This window comes from Rhea americana, unplaced genomic scaffold (genome assembly GCF_003343005.1).
Source record: "Rhea americana isolate MKP2758 unplaced genomic scaffold, rheAme1 scaffold_330, whole genome shotgun sequence".
Lineage (NCBI taxonomy): Eukaryota > Metazoa > Chordata > Aves > Rheiformes > Rheidae > Rhea > Rhea americana.
Genome location: NW_028186458.1, coordinates 694,361 through 713,572, shown reverse-complemented (window position 1 = coordinate 713,572; position 19,212 = coordinate 694,361). Strand labels below are relative to the sequence as shown.

At 35.3% G+C, this 19,212-nt stretch overlaps 1 protein-coding gene and 1 long non-coding RNA gene across 2 annotated transcripts; one reads left to right on the top strand and one right to left on the bottom strand.

The window, feature by feature from the left end:
- Positions 1 to 305: 305 nt before the first annotated feature.
- Positions 306 to 15,227, top strand: LOC146592419 (uncharacterized). The gene is made up of 3 exons (XR_014896594.1): positions 306 to 392; positions 13,348 to 13,455; positions 13,605 to 15,227. It is a non-coding gene; the product is annotated as an uncharacterized LOC146592419 (long non-coding RNA).
- MANSC4 (MANSC domain containing 4) lies at positions 7,423 to 13,811 on the bottom strand. The gene is given in 3 exon segments (XM_085311077.1): positions 7,423 to 8,051; positions 8,337 to 8,463; positions 13,581 to 13,811. Coding segments are annotated over 3 exon segments (987 nt in total).
- Positions 15,228 to 19,212: the final 3,985 nt, after the last annotated feature.

Here is a 19,212-nt window from a genome sequence, read left to right as displayed (position 1 = left end):
AAAAAAAAAAAAAAAAAACTTTTTTTTTGCAACAGAGAACAATTCACTTTTCCTCTGTTCTTTGTAGACTTTAAATGGACCTAAGTTAAGGTTCTGTATGAAAGTAGTAGTTGAATAAGAATTTGCCTTTTAGTAATGTCTGGCAGGCAGGACAGTACAGCAAAGGGAAGTTATTTTTCATTTGATTACAAATATTACAAATATTTCAAGAAATACAGATGGGATAAATTGTGGTTGTCTTTTGAGTGCCAGCATACCGGAGTGTCTCTAACAATAATGGATTTTTTTTCTCATTGTAAGTATTTCCTGGCCAAGAACAATGTTAGGACTAATTCATTATGATCCCTAACCGCATCTAGCACTGATCATCAGAAATTGAATGACTATCAAAGGTATGAGTTTTCCAACAGTATATGGCTTAAGGATCTGATGTATACAGAGCAATTGGCCAGTTGGCTTTAGAAATCTGCAAGATTGACCTTTAATCCTGCTTTTCTTTGTATTATTCCCATCCTCTCCTTTTTGAGAAACATTAAAGCAAAATTAAAAAAACTTCCCCATCCTGTGAGTGACCAATCAAGCTGCTAGAACCAAAGGCAATACCAAATTCAGAGTTGCCTTTTTTTTTTTTAAAATAATTTTAACTAGTGATTTATATGTTTATGGTACAGAACTTGCGTAAGTCAATGGATTGGGTCACAGGTGGGCTGGATTATATTTTTAGCTCTGTCATCTTGGATATTTCTCTCTTTTTGTGCTTTTTTTCCCCCTCTCCCTCCAAACTTCAAGTATTTGAGGGTGCCAGTATTTCTCTGATTTTTTTTCTTTTTTCTGTAGAATACCTAGAACAGTGGAATCTTAACTTTAGTAGGATTCCTACAGTCCTCGATGATGTGTAATATGTTTTAATGACTATAATCTACACATCTTTATATACTGGAATGTATATAATTCTTGCAGACAGTCTCCTTGGAAACCCGCACTGCCATTTAAAAACTGTGGAATTGAAGCATAATAGGTTTACAAGTTAAACCACTACTGCACAGTAATACGGTACATCCTTATCAATGATTAGTCATTGATGTGTTATAATATAAATGCACAACTCTGAAGTGTTAATCCCTCTCTATATGTACATGTGTGAATTTTTCTGTTACAGGGAAATGCTCAGGTTTCATGTTGTTTTTAGATAGAAATGTAGATAGCTAGTATTTAAATCAAGAAGCAGGCTATGCTCTCGGTACATAAATTGGGAAGAAAGGGGGAGCAAAAAACACATGTAGCGTCTAGAGACATTAGCTCTCTCTAATTTACAGGCCAAGAGGAACATGGAGCTAGTTCATGACAGCCTTAACCTCAGGCAACCCTGTCCATCATAGACTGAAACCTGAGCAGGAAGGCTACTGTATATGCTTGTTTGAGGTCATTGTTCTAAACTCTAAGTAGCAGATGTCTTATTTCAAATCCAAACACTTGCCCCTGCAAACTGGAAAAATCAGTTTCTTACAGCAAAGAAAAAATAAACTGTCTCCAATGGAAAAAAATTACACAAATTAAGTTCTTGGCCATCTGGAACAGTCCTGATGTATAATTTTGCTGATGCTTTTTTTTTTTATCTCCCATATTAACATTCCAGAAGAAGTTGAGATCTAGCACTTGGTCAAACTGGAAAAGAACTTGCTTTGTCAGTATGCTGGCTAATTTCTTGTATCTGTAAACTACTGTAATCACTGGCATAAGATGCCTTTAGTAAATGCTATATGAAGAGTTGTGGAGTAAAAGTGTTCAGTTTTCTGTATAGTTTCCTGAGGTTGTTTATCTATGTTCTATCACACTTTTACCCTGTTAATTAAAGCTATAGTTCACCAAGCACAATCTCTTGCTCTGATTAGGCAAGAAGACATGATTCTCTATACAGAGACATGATTCAATCTTTGGCAAGGAGGGTAGATRTTACAGTTACTTCTTCAAGCACCAAGACCTGTATAAGACTAGCTATATGCGAAGAGGTAGTAAACAGCTGCAGGTAATCTTGTGATTACTTTCAGAGAGATAATTTATACTGTTGATCACACTTTTGCCCTGTTTTGATGCATTGATACAAGCACACCTAAGGGATAAAGGGACGGTTTACTGAAGAGGGATGTTCTGTCTGGACAGGACATCTTTCCACCTAGAAAACACAGTTTTCCCTTATAACTATGTATTCACTTTCTTCTGAATATCCCAGATTGTAATAGAACAGTCCTGCTATTGTGTTTATATAACACTTTTCTGCTTTTTTTTTTTTCCTCTGTATATACCAACAAGTCAGAATGAAACATGATGCCAAGTATTCTAATCATTTCATCCTGGCCCAACAGTGTTGTACATAGAATAAATTCAAATCTTCATTTTCCTTTCATCTGCTTTTTCTGGTTAATACTGGTATCCCAATCACTGATATGAATCCACAGAACAGAGCTTTGAGGGTGTGTAGCAAAGGAACATGAAGTTGCTACCAAGTAGTATACTCACTCACCTGGAGATAAAGAAACCTGGACCCTAAAGATGATTGTGACTTGCCTCAGATCACACAGCTTGTCGGTGATCAGATACAAGTTACTGTTCTGAGAAGGGAAAAAATGAAAAAAACACTTTTTTTTAAGATAAAGGATACATTGCCTATGATTTATTTTCATTAAGATTAATGCTTCCTTTCAGAGATTTGTATTTTATGACATCTTGGGGTGTTTTGTGCCCCTAGTGAACAGATTTCTGTGGCAATCTTTGGGTAGCCTTAGGTATACAACCGTCCCTGATGTAAGTATAGCAAGTTCTTACTTGTTAGGTAGTTGATTCCTGTCTTTTTTTTTTGTTTGTTTTTTTAATCTAGTCCACTAGTTATATCCATCTGTTATGACTAGTTTTTCTTCTTTTTTCTTCATTCAAGCTGCTATGGAGGGTCAGTTATAGCAAAGGAAAAGTTAGGGTGGAAGAGGCATACTACTATGGACTTTCCAGCCAGGTGTATTGCCAGCAAATGTTTAATGAACATTCAGGTAGCAGCCTGAATAGGAAGAACGATCAGAATAAGAAAAGATATTAAGGATTTGGGGTCAATGAAGTTGGTGCAAGTCTCTTATAGTGAAGGTTTTGCAAGATGTTAGAATGTGTCTTAGTTTTCCATAAAACTACATTATTTTTATCCGAGTACTCTCATTGAGAACTCCAATTTCTTAATAGTACAGGAAAAAAATGGAGATGTCCCATGTTCAAGTTCACTTTCAATGTTTGCTGTCTTGAATATTACATGTCCAGTATTGATACTGTATTAGCTATATTGCCTTGACATGGAGAGATCTTACTCATTTGACTCCAGTTGAGCAGTACTATATTACGAATTTAAGAGACCTCCCTGATTTTATACATATATGATTAAATAACCAGATGAATCAGAAATATATTCTTTTCAGTGTAATAAATTAATGTATAAAGGTCACTGTGTTACAGTACTATTACCTCACACTGTTACACAGTTCTGTAATCCTCTTATTTATTTCTTACATGGGGCAAGTAGAAAGAGGTGTTATTCAGTCACTTTTCTTTAAAATCTGGAAGAGGAAACAAAAACTGATATTCATATAAAAAACTTCCCAACATATGAAACAACTAATTATAATACAAAATATGTGTGCCTGTGTAATTGAAGGTAACTAATGTTCAGAAATACTGGCAAAAACTCTAGGCTAAGAAAAATAAAACATATTATATCCAGTTAAAATTAGGGGAATTTTTAGGTAAACAGAAAGTGATTTTCACTATCAGAATTTTATTCAACTGCCTGCATGTGAATTCTGCATCCTAAAAATAGCATAGAATTACATAGCCTGATCATCCTGCAGCACAGTAATTTTCATCTCCAGGCAAGAGCACTGCGCAATACAAATTTTATCATATTCCCTGAGTTTCAAGATAAATTGTATCTGAAGTTCTGGAGTTCTGTGCTGCAAGTTCCTGAAAATAAAATTTGTGCAGTTTGAGATGTCTTAATTTCTCAAATAATATGCTTTCTCTTTTGCTGGGAGCTGTGATGTGAACACAAGCAGAACTTTGGAAGAGAATGGCTCCATTCAGTCTGAAAAAGACATCCCAGAGTGCAGATGTAGTTCTTTTACAGAGTGTCTAGGTTTAGGTTTCTTAATTGTTAATCTTATAAAAATACAATGTTCTTCAAAGTGAGGTTTTTGCTGAGCAGCAACACATGAACTTTGTCATTAGGATTTATCTTGACCATATTAAAGAGACAACTTGATGAAACATTTCTTTATTACTGCATTATCCTGAATGTTTATTGGTGATAGCAAATAGACAAGCAGAAGAGTAATTAGCTGATCTTTAGACCTACTTTTCATATACCTTTACCTTTGAGATGCAAGTTGATTTTAAAATGTGCTTTCTTTGGTTACATGATTTTAAAAATTGCAAGGAGTAAAATCTAATTTTAAAAGTCTTCATTACAAACTGATGTGAGAATGTTGGCTGAAGGGTTTTGTGAGAGAATTCAATGAAAAAATATGCTTACTACCAGTATTGAGTGGAGAATACCACAATTTGATGTGGAACATTTGATTAATCGTTTTGTTTACTGTATAGTTATGTTTACAATCTCAGATTGCCGTACTGTGAGAAGCGTCTGGACACTGGCTGTGATAAAGATCAGAACATCACCTTTGCTGACTTTTCATTTCCTAGTTAAGATTTTGTAAATGGTAATGAGCTATGCCTACCTCTGTCTTTAACATAGAGATGCTTCACTGAACAATGAATATTTTCTTCTCAGTTTAAGTTGGACAGAGAATGGATGATAGAGCACTGTGCAATGAGAGTCCTAAATTAAATGGTTTGTAGCTCTTAAAGAACCACCACACTGCAGATCTTGGTGTGCATCACCATTGGTGATGTAAGTTGTGGTGACAGGATATAAAGTACATCACAGTACTTTACAGTTGAGGAACTGAGTTCCTCATCTGATGTGCATGTGCCTGTGTTCCCTAATGAAATGAATCACATCTGAGAGTTCTCCATTTCAGGGACAGTTAGTTCCATTAAGATCATCTTAAGATGAAAAACACATAAGAAATGTGTTCTTTATTTACAGTATGACCATATTCATCTTTTGATACAATATAGAATACCTTGCTTCCTCCCACCTAGTTCCTCTTCCTGGAAAAGAATATGTCAGCTTCTGCTTAACACTGAAGAGCCATTCGGATCTCATCATTCTTAACTGAAGTTTTAATTGTGAATATCTTTAGTGACGTTTTAACAAGGACTATGTCCTAGATCCAGCCACATGRTGAATTAGAAAAGTGTGATTTGGTGATGAAGATCAGGTTACTCAAATCTGAGATACATTTTGCCATGCTTACATCTGAAGAGATTCAACATTTTACATATAAGCATACAACTGCCCTTAAAAACAAATCATACTTTTGACTTTTTTTAGCTAAATTGGAATAAACTGGTTTTGTGTTATTTCAAATAATTAAAAAAACCCTTACCTTTAGAAAAGTTTAAAATGTTCTTTTTATCCCTGTGACTATCTTGTGTCTATTACATATAAATTAGCATAGAAGTTTAATTGAAGACTTTCAATAAGTTCTTTAAACTTCAGTTTCCTAAGCTAAAATGCTGATGAATGTATACTAAAGCGTAATTTTAGGGAGATTTTTTCTCTCAGAATGATGTACTGGATYYWAWTWRRWWWTYMWKKKGSCYTWWWAWYYYMWTKSYYYWRKTTTTKRAMMWTYCMWKRAWYYTWWSRAWTTTWAAAMMRWTTTYYKMMKWRRMMTKKKRMYWWTKRWTTYYTTTTTTCTTATCATTTACACTTCTCTGYAAAATAAAGAAACTTCTTACAGTAAGTGAGGAGCTCTGAAACATCAACAAGTTTAAAAGATGAAGAACAATCCTGGTTACCACTAAAAACGTTTGCTTTGCTAAACAAGCTTCCTAAGTGTGGTAAGGAAAGGAAGTAGTTTGCTGTCCTGTTGATCTAGTCACTTGATTTGTATTTAAGAGCTGCACTTCTATTAATGCAGTATAAAGAGTTAGAAAACAAAAAAGTTGTTTTATTGTAATGCTAGCTTCTAGAACTGCCAAAGCCTTTTGTGCTTTATTGCTGTGCAACATGTATTAAATGAATGTCCCTATTTTAAAGAGCTAATCATGTAAACAAAAAATAGAAGTAGGCTAGAAAAAGCGAGTCAAGGTGAACAACCTAAGCTGATACTAATAGCAACATATGAACAGTTTTTAATCAGCTGCATTTATCTCTTAGCCAATAACCAAGTGGATATTTGAGTGCATAACAGGGCAAATAAGTTTACAAAACCAGTCTGAAGGTGTTTCTGGGAGGACTTAGAAAACATTTGAAGTTATATTAGAAGAGTGAGGTGAGAAGTGGAGTGAAAATAAAGCTTAAAGTTTGAATGATCAGATATCTGGTATGAGTTAATTGGATTTAGTAGTTTTGAGGATTTAGGGTTTTTTTTTTTTGTTTGTTTTTTTTAAAGAAGTAAAAAGTGCTGGCTGAATTATTTGTTCTCAATATTGGGGATAAATGCAGGAAAAGCACCAAACTGATCTTATTACTCTAGTCAGAAATACCAGCTTCTTTAACTAGGAACGTTTTTGCTATTTTATCTTTCCATTCTTGCTCAAAGTAGAAATCATTCTCAGACTCCTTTAATTAAAGAATTAGCTAATCCCTAGTTAAAGAACGAATAAATCTGGTTCATAGAATCAGTAAGGTTGGAAGGGACCTCTGCCGGTCATCTAGCCCAACCCTCAAGCAAGTGGCCCACAACCTTGGCATTATTAGCACCACACACTAACCAACTGAGCTAAACCAGTTCTGCCACCCTGTCTGTAGATTTTAATTAGAGAATATAAACAGGGTTTTTCTAGAAATGACTAGATCTGAGGCAATTAAGGGATGATTGGAATTAAATGACTCTTTTATGATGCTGTGAAACTTCAATCAGTTTTGCTGATGGCATACTTAATTTTCTCAAGTTAGTGTGAGGGGAAGGATTTGTAAAGCTGCAGTGAACCTCCTCTCTTAAATTATAGTAAGTATTTTTAAGCATTAGTCTGGGTCAGATTATAGACCTAAATGTGCTCAGATACCTCTGACCATGCAGTGGGAGCTATGAAGTGTGTACGTTTTCCTTGCCAAGGAAATTTTGTTTTGTCTCATAAGAATGAAATTACAACCAAAAGATGCTGAAACTGTCAGTAAAAATTATCTTTTGTTCTGTAAAAGAAACATGTAAGAAATAAGCTGGTATATACAATTCATTTTTTTTAAAATGTTCCAAAACAAGGATAGTGACAGTATTTTGCAAACTACTTTTGACAGTAGTATATTCTATGAAATGTCTAGACAGTTTTTTCTCTCCTTGTGGGTTTATACTGACCTCTCCTCTTTCTGCAAAACCTTGCTGCAAAAGCAACAGTACAACAGCAAAGGGAGATGGGAGAAAAGCAAAGAACAACAGGAATCAACAAGAAACCTAAGTCTACAGCCTCCCAAGCAGGTGCCTCATTATCTGAAGTGTAGTTCCTACCGCTGTAGCCTTTGGTATTGTTAAAATGTTACTTACTGCTGTTCAGACMAGGAGGAGTGGGTACATGGGATAACACCTTGGGAGATTTATAGATCAAAGTTAAATGTACAGTCCTTTGATCTGAACTGGTGAGAGACTCAGTGCTTGTCTTAGCAAAGTGATCATCCAGTAGAAAAGTTTCTGGCCTTAACAAAGTGGTAGCTTCGTTTTTTTGGCCCATCAGGCTTGTACTGAAGGTGTAACTGTGTGCTATTAAGCCATGGCTAGTGGTAGAAGATGGAGCTTTGGGCAGAAGAAAACTTGATGTTACATTATTCTGCTGGCATCCTTCCGGCTCAGTTATCTTTCTGCTGTTTTGCCTTTCATATTTGTTCAGCGAGGAGCGAATATTTGGCTCTTTCGGTGTCAGTTTCTCAAAAATAAGAAGATCTGGATCAATCCCTATTAAATCATAAACAAATGTTCTTTAGATACTCATCTTAGAACCTGAATCTTGAAAGCAGAGTATATCTTCCAGATCCTTTCTCAAATGATGAATGGGAGAAAGGGGGGAAGTATTCTCTGAAATGGATACATTAATGAAATACGAGAAAAACTTTGATGCATTTTTAGCATTATGTGTATTACTTAAGAAGACCTTTCAGTGTAACAACTGACCTAGTAAAATTTTATCTTTTTTTTACTGTTGCTGAGTTTTCAGCCTTCATGCATGTAATATCTGATTACCTGTTGTGATATTGTACAAAATGGTGTTGATTCCAGGCTTGAGTATGCCGCTTTCCAATGCCGGGCAAGACATATGCGGGCAGTTCATGTTCTCATGAGGAGCTCCATGGTAGTACATTGCAGGAAACTATATCAAAAAAAGAACAAAGCTGAGTTTGTCAGCCTCATGACCTTGCATTTTGCATGCTACTACATTATTTAACAGTAGAAGGGCTATAATGCTGGGAAGCTACATAGTGCTTTAAATTTGTAGTTCTCATTATCTTAAAAATAATTAAACCTATGGTCAGAAAGGTGTAGCTATTTAGGACTATTATTTTACATCTGGAGAAAAGGGGTAGAATGGGCACTTGAATWCCAAATATATCTCTGATTAAATAAATTTACAAAATTGATACACTGTAGCTGGTAGTCTTGCTACCAGTTTCCTCACACAGTCCCTTCCATCACACCTCAGCTGCAGGGAATGGATCATTTCTAAAATGATCCATCTAACATGATCCATCTAAATGATTTCTAAAATGAAAAAGCTATCAAGGAAGACAGCTTTAAGCTGTTTTCTCCTATGGATACCTGTCTACTTGAAACTGTATTGCAGTCACTTACTTCAGCAGGACTATTAAGTGACCATCTACTGAACTGCAGTAAGCAAGCAACATCCTGCCCTATTGTCAGTTCCCAGTCCTTTTCCTTGTTTGCCCTTGTGCTATTGGGCTTCTGTGAACAAAGTATACAGACTTAGTTTAGACAATTCTTGATTAACGTTTGGAAATTCAGTTCTGTCTTCCCACATCAGAAGTCAGGGCTAAGATAATAATGAAGAAATACCTCAAAAATTTGTCACTGAAACACAATTTTCAAAAACATAAAGATGCCTAAATTCCAATGATTTAAGATTTAGATTAAAAATAGGGCTTAGAAGTCAATTTAATCAGATGTTTTTGATAGTTTTATGTTTATCTGCATGCTAAAATATTTAGTGTCATACTATATCAAAACCTATGCAAGATTCTTCTTTCAGAGTCTAACAATATATCAAAATGTAAGTATCTGGTCAAAAGTTAATTTTCTTTTATGATATCAGTCTGCTTGGAGCAGGATAACAATTAGTTTTGGGGTTAATTAGAAGATTTTTTTGGTTTTTTACTTTTTTATTTATTTTACCTAAACTTCTCTTTCCTGCCTTGAATGTAATCACCATAACTAATACAGCTACTTGCAATTAGAAAAGTATTGCCAGGACTGAGGAAAAATCAAATAGCAGAAAAGCCAGTAAATTACTAAAAATGCTAAAGATAACTTTTCTGACAGTGATTGTGAGTCTCAGGCTTTGCACTTGAGAAAATTCTAGCATTCCTCCTGAGTCTCAGTTGGGCAATGTATTTATGAAATGAGCTTTTAAGATGAGATGCTTATATTTATTTCTTAGTGTAACTGTCATTAAAATACTAGAGCTGAAATGTTGCTTAAGGCAAACATTTCCTAAGATAATTCAGTGATTTTTGTTAATACTGAAAAAAGAAGCATTTTAGTTATATTGATGTAGCACCATTAATAAAAAGCTTTACCTAAATTACTCAGAAGCTACCTAGCTTTATAAATGTATTCCATTTACTTAGGTGTTTATGCCAATCATTATTATCATATTTGTAGGTAATTAAACTAATTTGTAATACTTCCCCTGTATAATGGAAAAATCATGCAACTCTTTCCATTTTATGTAATCCTAAAAAAGAGGCTTAACTAGCGACAAATGAAAAAAAGGAAGAAAATATACTAAATCCAGCCCTACTATCTTTTTTGTATTACTGCATATTTTTTCAGTTAGAATCCTGCCTACTGCATCATACAGTAAACATACAGCTTGGAAACAAGTTTTTCAGTTATAATGAACTTATCTGCCATAGGAGAAAAGTATTGTTTTCAAAAAATGTGTGCCATGCAGTTTAAATATTTGCAACGAAAAAGCATTCTGTCTGTGTGAACAATACAGATTCAGCAGCTTTATGGAAATGAAGGATGACAGACGTGCTACTGCAGAATTTATTTTGTCTTGTGCTTTTTAGCTAGTTTGGGTATAAAGATCGAAGTTGTCTGCCTAGCTGAAACAAAACAGTAATACCTACAGATAAAATTGAATTCTTAAACTCTAATTAAAGGTAGGTAGAGGTATGATTTGACAGCAACTCTAAAATAAAGAGGATAGCCAACAATTTTTCCTTCACTTATATCATTTTTGTGTCCTATATCTAACTCTAGTTAAGTTTCATTATTTATTTGTCATAGGAACTTGTGCTTAGAGTATATTCTTAGGCCATTAATCTTGGTACAAGGAAAGTTATGATTATACAAATAACAAAAGATGATGTCTTGTGGAAGACAGTGATAGTTTTACATGGATTATACAAAACTCTGGCTCTTTTATATGCTAATTAGTTTGTATTTTTATTCAAAAGATTACATATATTCTACAGGATTAACAAGGCATCTTTAGTCACTACATAAATATTCTGATCTATTTCTTGAGGACTGTGAACATTTTTACAGGTGATATACAAACTAAATTAGCTTCCATGGATAAGGCAATTTAAAATCCACTCACTATTTCTAAGAATTAGTGTCTGAATACAAAAGTAGTTCTAGGCATCACAAACCTTTTTGTATCATTTTTAGCATAAGTAAGCAATTTAAAAGACAAAGCGCTTCAAATATTTGTATGAAATATGTATATAGTATTGGATTTTCTGTGCTATCTCTTTTTCAAAGATTAATGCAAACATTAATAATGCGATATTATGAAGTCATTGTTTGAAAATCAAAATTTTCACATTTTTGTTCACATTGATGATTTTTCATTGGAAAGAAAATTGTTCTTCATTTTCATCACATACTGTAGCAGTATGTACCTTTGCCTTCAGACCCAGACACACAGTGTTCTGGATTTTGTTAAAGAATGGAAGTTTTGTGCTAATAGCATATTTTATGTTTGTTTTTAGCATGATATACAAACACTATGCAGGTTTGATCATATAAAGACTATCTTATTTAAGAACGTATGAAAATAATGTATTTACTTGGACAGAGGAGAGAAATCTTCCAAAATTTCCCTACTTCCCATATTTGTGCAAAGTTGTAGGGTCTTTAGAAACTCCTTCTTTTCAGCACAACATAATTCTAAAAATGTTTTTCATTTCGATGATTACTTTGTAATCTTTATGAAAATACCATTGAATATTATAACCAAGTTCTTCAAATGTGAGACTTCTTTTTTATCTGTGGATATATTCTCTTTTGGATGTGTGATGGATTTGATTGCACAAAATAGAGTAAGAATCCTTTTTTTTTTGGTAAGGAAGGACTGTTCTTTGGTCAGGATAAAAGCTCCAAGAACATGCTATAAAACATTTTTTTATTGCTTTGAAGAGAGATAAGCAACAAATTTTAGTGTTTGTTTTTAAATTATTTCAAAAAAATTTTGAGTTGTAAGATGAGCTTTTAGTAACTTTGCTTTTAGGGATAAGATAATAAAGAAAACTCTCTTATTAAACTTCTTATAAATCTTTATTTCTTGAAATCCAAATGAGGATATTTATTTACAGTAATGTTGGTTGTAGTGACAACATGCGTCTCCTTGGGACTTTATCAGAATTACTGGCTGATTTAAAGTGTGCCTTTGAAATGTCATCTAATGTCTATATATTTGTGCTAAGACTGTAACAAAATGGTATTTGACTATGTAAGATTATAAAAACAAGGTTCCAGGTACCATTACTTATCTCTGTAAGATGCCCAGTCCTTTGTTTTATGACAAAAAGTTCATTGACTAAATAGAAAAAAAAAACTACTGAAATGTATATAATAGCTCTTTCATCACAATAATAAGACAGAAGCTGACTCTTCCCAGGAATGCCTCTGGCAATTATATTAGCTGTCTCAATGTTAGGTGATGAAGCTCATATCTTTACTTGTATTTCAAAATTTCCTCAAAACATATATTGACAATTTTTAGGAACTGGCAGGCCACTTTCATCCTCCTTATTCAAAAACTTTTCAAGACTTTTGAGTTTTACAATCAAATTTAGGCACCACAGAAGCACTGTTAAGTGAACTCCTGGCAATGTACTCCTAAAGTAAAAGCAGTGATACAGAGAAAGTAGGGCTTTAAGGCTTAAGACAAGCAATGAAATTTTCAAACTTTTATTCTGAAACTGAATTTAAAAGACTGAGAAAAGGAAAGGAAAGGGTTATAAGCTGAATCACAGAATTACAGAATGGTTGAGGTTAGAAGGGACTTCTGGAGATCATCCAGTCCAACTCCCCTGCTCAAGCAGGGTCACCTAAAGCGTGTTAGACAGGATAGCATTCAGGTGGGTTTTGAATATCTCTGGAGAAGGAGACTTCACAGCCTCTCTGGGCAACCTGTTCCAGTGCTCTGTCACTCTTACAATAAAGAAGTTCTTCCTCATATTCAGGCAGAACTTCTTGTATTTCAGTTTTTGCCTGTTGCCTCTTGTCCTGTTACATGGCACCACTGAAAGAGTTTGGCCCTTTCACTTTACACTCCTTCACCCCCCCCCCCATTTGGTATTTGTATACATTGACAAGATGACATAGGTAAGATGTTATTGATAAGATGATGTAAGGAAAACTGCTGTGTCTCAGCTTTATTGCTCATATTGATATTATACCTGAGTTGGACCAGTAATGTGATGTAAATATTCAACAAGAGTGCTTTCTCCAAGAAATTGAGTATTCTTGTATCTCAGAGAAGGCCAAATGTTGTATTTCCTCCTTTTTCCTCCCTCACTGTATTCTAGCCATAGCCACCATACACCAAAAATAGCAATCCTGTTGGAGTAAGTGTCACTGATAACAGAATGTATTTTTTCTCTACAGGAATGAGTGGTGATATGGATATTGAAGTACTATTGTTTTAATGTTATCATTGACCAGAAATTTTATAGTAGAGATTTAAAATTTCAAAGGCCTTAAGATTTTCGTGTCTTTCTAGTGTCGTCTCCCAGAAAACATTCAGATTATCAAATGCTCTTCTGTGGGACTGAAGAGAAGACAGGAGAACAGCTACAATGTGCCTCTGCTTTCTTGCCTTGAAAAATAGGTACTGTACCGTATTTTGCACTATTTCTTCTTCAAATAAAGGAATATTTGCATAAAAAATTGACCAAAATGTTTTTCGTTGTATATGGTAATACGTATTTTAATGTCTGTCACAACCTTCATAACGAAACACTCACTGTCCTTCGACAGGCAGCAGGTTCTACTGCACTGTTGGTATGAGACTTCTGAATAAATCTTCAGCACATGGGCTCCTGTCTGCTGTGATTCCTGCAGAAGACCAGGGAAGCGTTGGATCCAGCAGTTTTTGTAAAACATAGTGGGTGAGCAAAGGGAGTCTGACTCTATGGTCAAACCCAGAACCAGCAGCGTTTCTGCCAGTACTACCAGCATAACCATCACTTCAATGTAATGAGCTTCATCAGTGTGCTTTCTCCTCCACAGATGCACTGAGGTTTGGACCAGCATTTTAACGGACAAGCTCTTGAGTGATGAGGATACTGCCAGCTCTGCCAGGGAAATGAACCAGGGGATGGTTTCTCCAAACTATTCCCGTGATTCTGTTTGGGCAGTTGCTGGAAAGAAGCAGGCACATGATTATAACAGTTACTATTATTTTTTCTGTAATGAATTGTTTGGAGACAGTTTTTGAGAGACAACAGACACAGGCTGCTTTTAATCATTCAGGGAGCTTGTTTCTGTGATCCCAAGTTTGCATCTCTTGTCCTTCTGAGCTCAAACTATCCAGACAGCCTTAATGTGTAGTGAATAATGGTAAGCCCAGGAGACTGTTTCACCTCAACTCTAAAAGCATGCAGCTCAGCCCCTTGAGAGCAGGTAGGTCTGCCACTATGTTCAGGCTCACTATTACATTCAACACAGAAGAAGAAGCTCAGTTTAGTTTCTTGTTCTTTTTGAATTATCTGGTGGCTGCAAACGTAATTTCCAACTTTGTTGCTACACTAGATTAGCTAATTCTGTCTGCCAGTCAGAAGTGGAAACTTTGTTCCTCTTCCCTACTCCCCTACTCTGCTTTGGATGTAAAAAAAACCCCACCAACAACAAAAAAAACCCTACTTTATTTCAGTGATCTAACAATAGATGAATATGACTGGAGAAGTGAATATGACTGTGTTTATTTCTGGACTGGATAGGTAGTTGAAGCCCCATCCCCTAATCTTCCATAAGACTGAATATTGAACTGTCTATATGGATTTTTTTCTGCTTATGTTAAAGGCTTGAGAAGGTTCTGTGAGAAGGCAAGAAAGAAAATATAGTTGCTATTCAGGAAGTCCAGTTTTTCAAGCACCTGTTCTGAAAACTGAAATTGAGTGTTTTGTTTCTTAAAAAGACCCAGTGTGATCTCTGATTCCCACCCCTGCACACAAGACAGCATACAGAAAGGCTTTATAATGTTACTATACAGCTGAAGTCCAGTTAAACTCAATGGACTATATAGGGATGTTGAAGGATTTAGGCAGTAATGCAGTGGTCTCCAATAAAAATTGTCTGCAGACTATTTGAAAAATATCTTAAAAGAGAACTTTTTCTTCAAGATTAGGATCAAGGAATTTCCCCAGCTCCACATAAAAGTATGGAGCAGTGCYGACAATTTTATGCCTAATAGAGATTCTTGGAAGCTCACGGAGCTCTACAAAGGGTTAGCTCCTGTTGATCCAATAGCAAGAGCTAGGCCTTCATTCATTTGGTGGAAGTACTGGCTATGATCAGAATGCCAAATAAATGTCTGCTTTTATCCAGATTGCATGTCTCTGGTGGGGAAGTTGGTAAATTAAATAGTAAGTGAGAGCTTAAGTGGGTTATTCTTTAAGCCTCTGTCCTGAAAAACAGCTCTTGATACTGGTGGTGTTCGGTTGTTTCTGGTAGTCCGATGTGCTTTCTTTTATTTTCATTTCTCTGTGAAAGTCACTGTTTAAAACCTTAAATACGTTAAACACCTCAGGGGTGTTTAACATCCCCTGTTGCTCAGAGGACAGCATAGGTTTTTAGGCATATTCCTACCATTGCCACAATTATTGGCAGTGTATTTTTTTTAAATAACTTTTGCTCCAGTTTTCTGAATATTCACAAGGCATCATTTGCTATAGAGCACAGTCAAAATACTGATATTTTGAAATTTGCATTTGCATTGTGGCATTACTTCCAGCACCTAGTATAAATTCTGGATCTATTTTGTTCTGTAAGTCTGGTATACAAAAATTCTGAGTCCTGGTTGCTTTCCTCACTCCTCCTGTTTCCATTTCTCCAAGATGAGAAATTTAAAGGGTTCTGGTTAAAGGATTAAACTGATATGAAACAAGTATTTATATTAGGTAAAACTGAATATCCTTTAGTCCATTCAAATAAATAGGATTATTTGCATGAACAAAAAAATTAGAGGTAATAGGTAGTATTGATAGTAATGGTATACATATTTGTTGTTACATAAAAGTTATGCTGTCTCTCCTCCTCTATATTTTTATGTATGTTTTGACACCTTGCAGAGTTTATATATAGACAATAAATATGATTACTTCTTCCTTACTGGGGGGGGGAGGGGGAAGGGAAAAAAAAAAAAAAAAAAAAAAAACTAAAAAGACCAGTCCTGTGACGTTTTTCAATTAGATGCACCTGAGTTACCTCATGGTTCCTTCAATTTCAGTGGGGCTCTGACCAGAAAAAGTGCAAGAAAGGGGCATGAAAATGTCTGAGCTTGTAAGCATCTTGCAGATTTTTCAGTAAGTCATTCTCTCCTGTCACAGTTTGAATAGGTAACAAAGGTAACAAAGTTTCAAATACCTGTTACTTCTGGTGAGGCAGTGAGCAGCTGCAGTAGATGAGAGTACTTGCTACGCATAATTTTCAAATATGTATTTGCAGGATACATCATGGGTATGGTCATGATTCGTACAGATCTGTGATTTCAATGTACATTTTAGATCTCTTTTCTGTTTAACACTGTTTGACAACAGACACATTTATAATCTTTCTTTCTCTTCATGCTTTTATGAAGAGATGTATTTTTATGTTTTTACCTTTATCTTTTTATTCTATGCTTTTGCAGTGTACTTCATCCAGCAGTCCCTTTTCCTTTGCATTAATTGTAATTTTTTATGACTTCTCTGTTCTGAATAAATTACAAGAGAATGAATAGCTGAAAAGAACTTTAATGAAATATAAAGAAATTATCTAATATTTAAGGCTGCTTTCAGGAATTTACTTTAAAAACTGAAAGGTTTTCTCTACTAAATTTCAAAGTCTTCTGCCACCTGCCCCATAATTTGGCTTTGACTTTTCTGTAGGAAATGCATAAATATAATTTAATGAAGTTTTAAATCAAAAAAAAAATTACGAGAAGGAAATATCCTAGTCTTACCTGCAAACCAGACCCGACTGTTCCATGTGCTCTTCAGGGAGGGGTCAAGTGACATTTACTGTTAGTAAGAAGTCTCTGCTCAGTGTTAGACTAGCACTTCATGTTATTTAGTAATTCTGTTCATTGATCTTCTCAAATTTCTTATAAATTGGAGTTGTCTGTTTTATTTGAGAACATGGATGTTGTTTTGTACCTTTTAGTGAAAAATTTGTAAATGTACCTGCCACAAAGGAGGAGAATGATCTTTTCAATAACACTTGTTAACACTTGTTCTAAATAGAAAACAATACCTGAAGTTTTCCACCTAGGCTGGCAGTGATAAAGGCACAATCCAAGAGCTTCCTGGCACAAAGGAGTCACCAGGCATTAACTCTTTCCCTTTCTTTTTTCACCCTCCCCCCCTCCCCCAAATCTAAACAAAAAGCAAACATCTTTTCCATATATAATCCCAAATACAATGTATGTCTATCATTTTATTTAACTTATATAGAATAAATGGTTCTAGTGCTGTGAATATGTAAGTGCCAGAGAGATTAATTTGTATAATACAGGAAAACTTTCCTAAACTGTACTAACAGTGCAAAGCGACAACATTTGGTTGTCAGATGAGCCTGTCTAAAACTATCAGCACAATCAGCTTGGCTTGCTTTGTAGGTCATCTGTTGCCCATACAGTTCTTGTCCTCTGCTTCTCATCTGAATATCTTTAAGTCCTCTAGTAGCCCTGAAGGAGGAATGTGAGACCATATAGTGTCCTGGATAAGATTGAAGCTTTTAATATTGTGTGAAGTGTTACAGTGTTATGAAAGACAGTGTTGCTAGTTGCTCTTTCCCAGCCAAGTTACGTCCTGTCTTTAAAAGTTTCTTCTTTACTCTATTTTGTTGATAGTGGTGAAGGCCATATGATTAGGTGGACATATGCCTCTAGGCCTTCCCTTTCCTTAGTAAATGATGGGATGGAGGTGAGGTGTACTCCTAGACCTTTAGATGTGGCAGGAGCAGTGTTCCATGATGCTATCATGCTAATGCAAGAGCTGTGCAGCAAAAGGATTGCTTCTGGCAGAGACCTCATCTGCCCCAGCCATGGGAGAGACCAGTGCTGTACAAAGCACTTCTTGTCAGCTACTCCTAAGCCAAACACGTTAGCTTAACCACCCAAGTTTTGTCCCTGCCTATGCTGAACATCAGTAAGCATATTTGACCAAATGTGCATCATGACCCCATGTGGCATCAGCTTTCAGAATCTCTCCTGAAGTCAGTGGACCCCTGCAGCTGTGAGCATGTGAATAAATTGAATTACATGTCTGTGTTGAATTCTTGTGTAGCTCAGTCTTCTTAGACATGTGCATGTGGTTTCTCTTTATTATGATAGTGTTAAGATCAAAATTTCATCTAAGCTAAATATTTCAGTAACGCCAGAATGTCACTGTGACTTATTATAATAGAAAAGTTACAAAATATTAATGTAATGAATCACAGTAAGTACATTTAAGCAAATACCAGAGCAAACCTTTCTGACATTATTGGAATACTGTGTTCATTTTCTCTCTCCTTCAAAATTTCCTTGAAATCAAAACATTCTTTCAAAATGCTTTGAGTCCAACAAAACAACATTTTCTGAGAGCACCATTTTTTAAAAGATGGCTATTAGTGGTCAGATTTTGGGTTGGAACAATGTATTAAATTTTTAATGAATCTGAACTACTCCAAGGTTTGGGACAGTCAAATCTAAGAGTCTGGTTTCAGACCCATTCCAGCCACATAGCAAAGGCAGGTGAAACATTACAGTTTCTGTTCCTCAGACTTTGTGCAAGCCACTTTTTAAACCATTGTTTCAAAAGGGCTGCCAGGCCCTGTGTTTCTCTCAGAGCTTGGGTTCAAAATCAGTCTGGTAATACTTGTATTTGAAAGCTGGAATCTTAATAACAGAAGACCTAGCCAGGTTAGCTTTATACAAATATATTTCCACTAATGTACACACAAACTTAAGCCTACGCTTATGACAAAGAGGTGCAATGTTTCGCAAAAACTTTAATGAATGAATATTGATTTATGACAGAAYATGAAAATAGGCAAAAGGAACAGAGTATCAATTTTGTGATGAATTGTATACAGTTAGGTGATTAGTGAAAGTCTTCTATGTGGGATACCATTTATCTTAGTTATTATGTACTAAAATTTTGTTCTGTCTGTCTGCACCAGGATTAAAAAAATATGCTGCTTTAAAAGCTCGCAGTTTATTCTCATCTAGACAGAGCTACACAAGAAAATACTGGCCTTGGTATTTACAGTGCATTTGTGTGTAACAAAAATCCCTAACAGGAGATCCAACAGCAGGCAGAGCATTCCAGCAGCTAACTCCAGTTCAGGTTTTGTCAGGGAGCACCTATTTCACCTGAGTTTCAACAACTGCATCTTTGGCCTA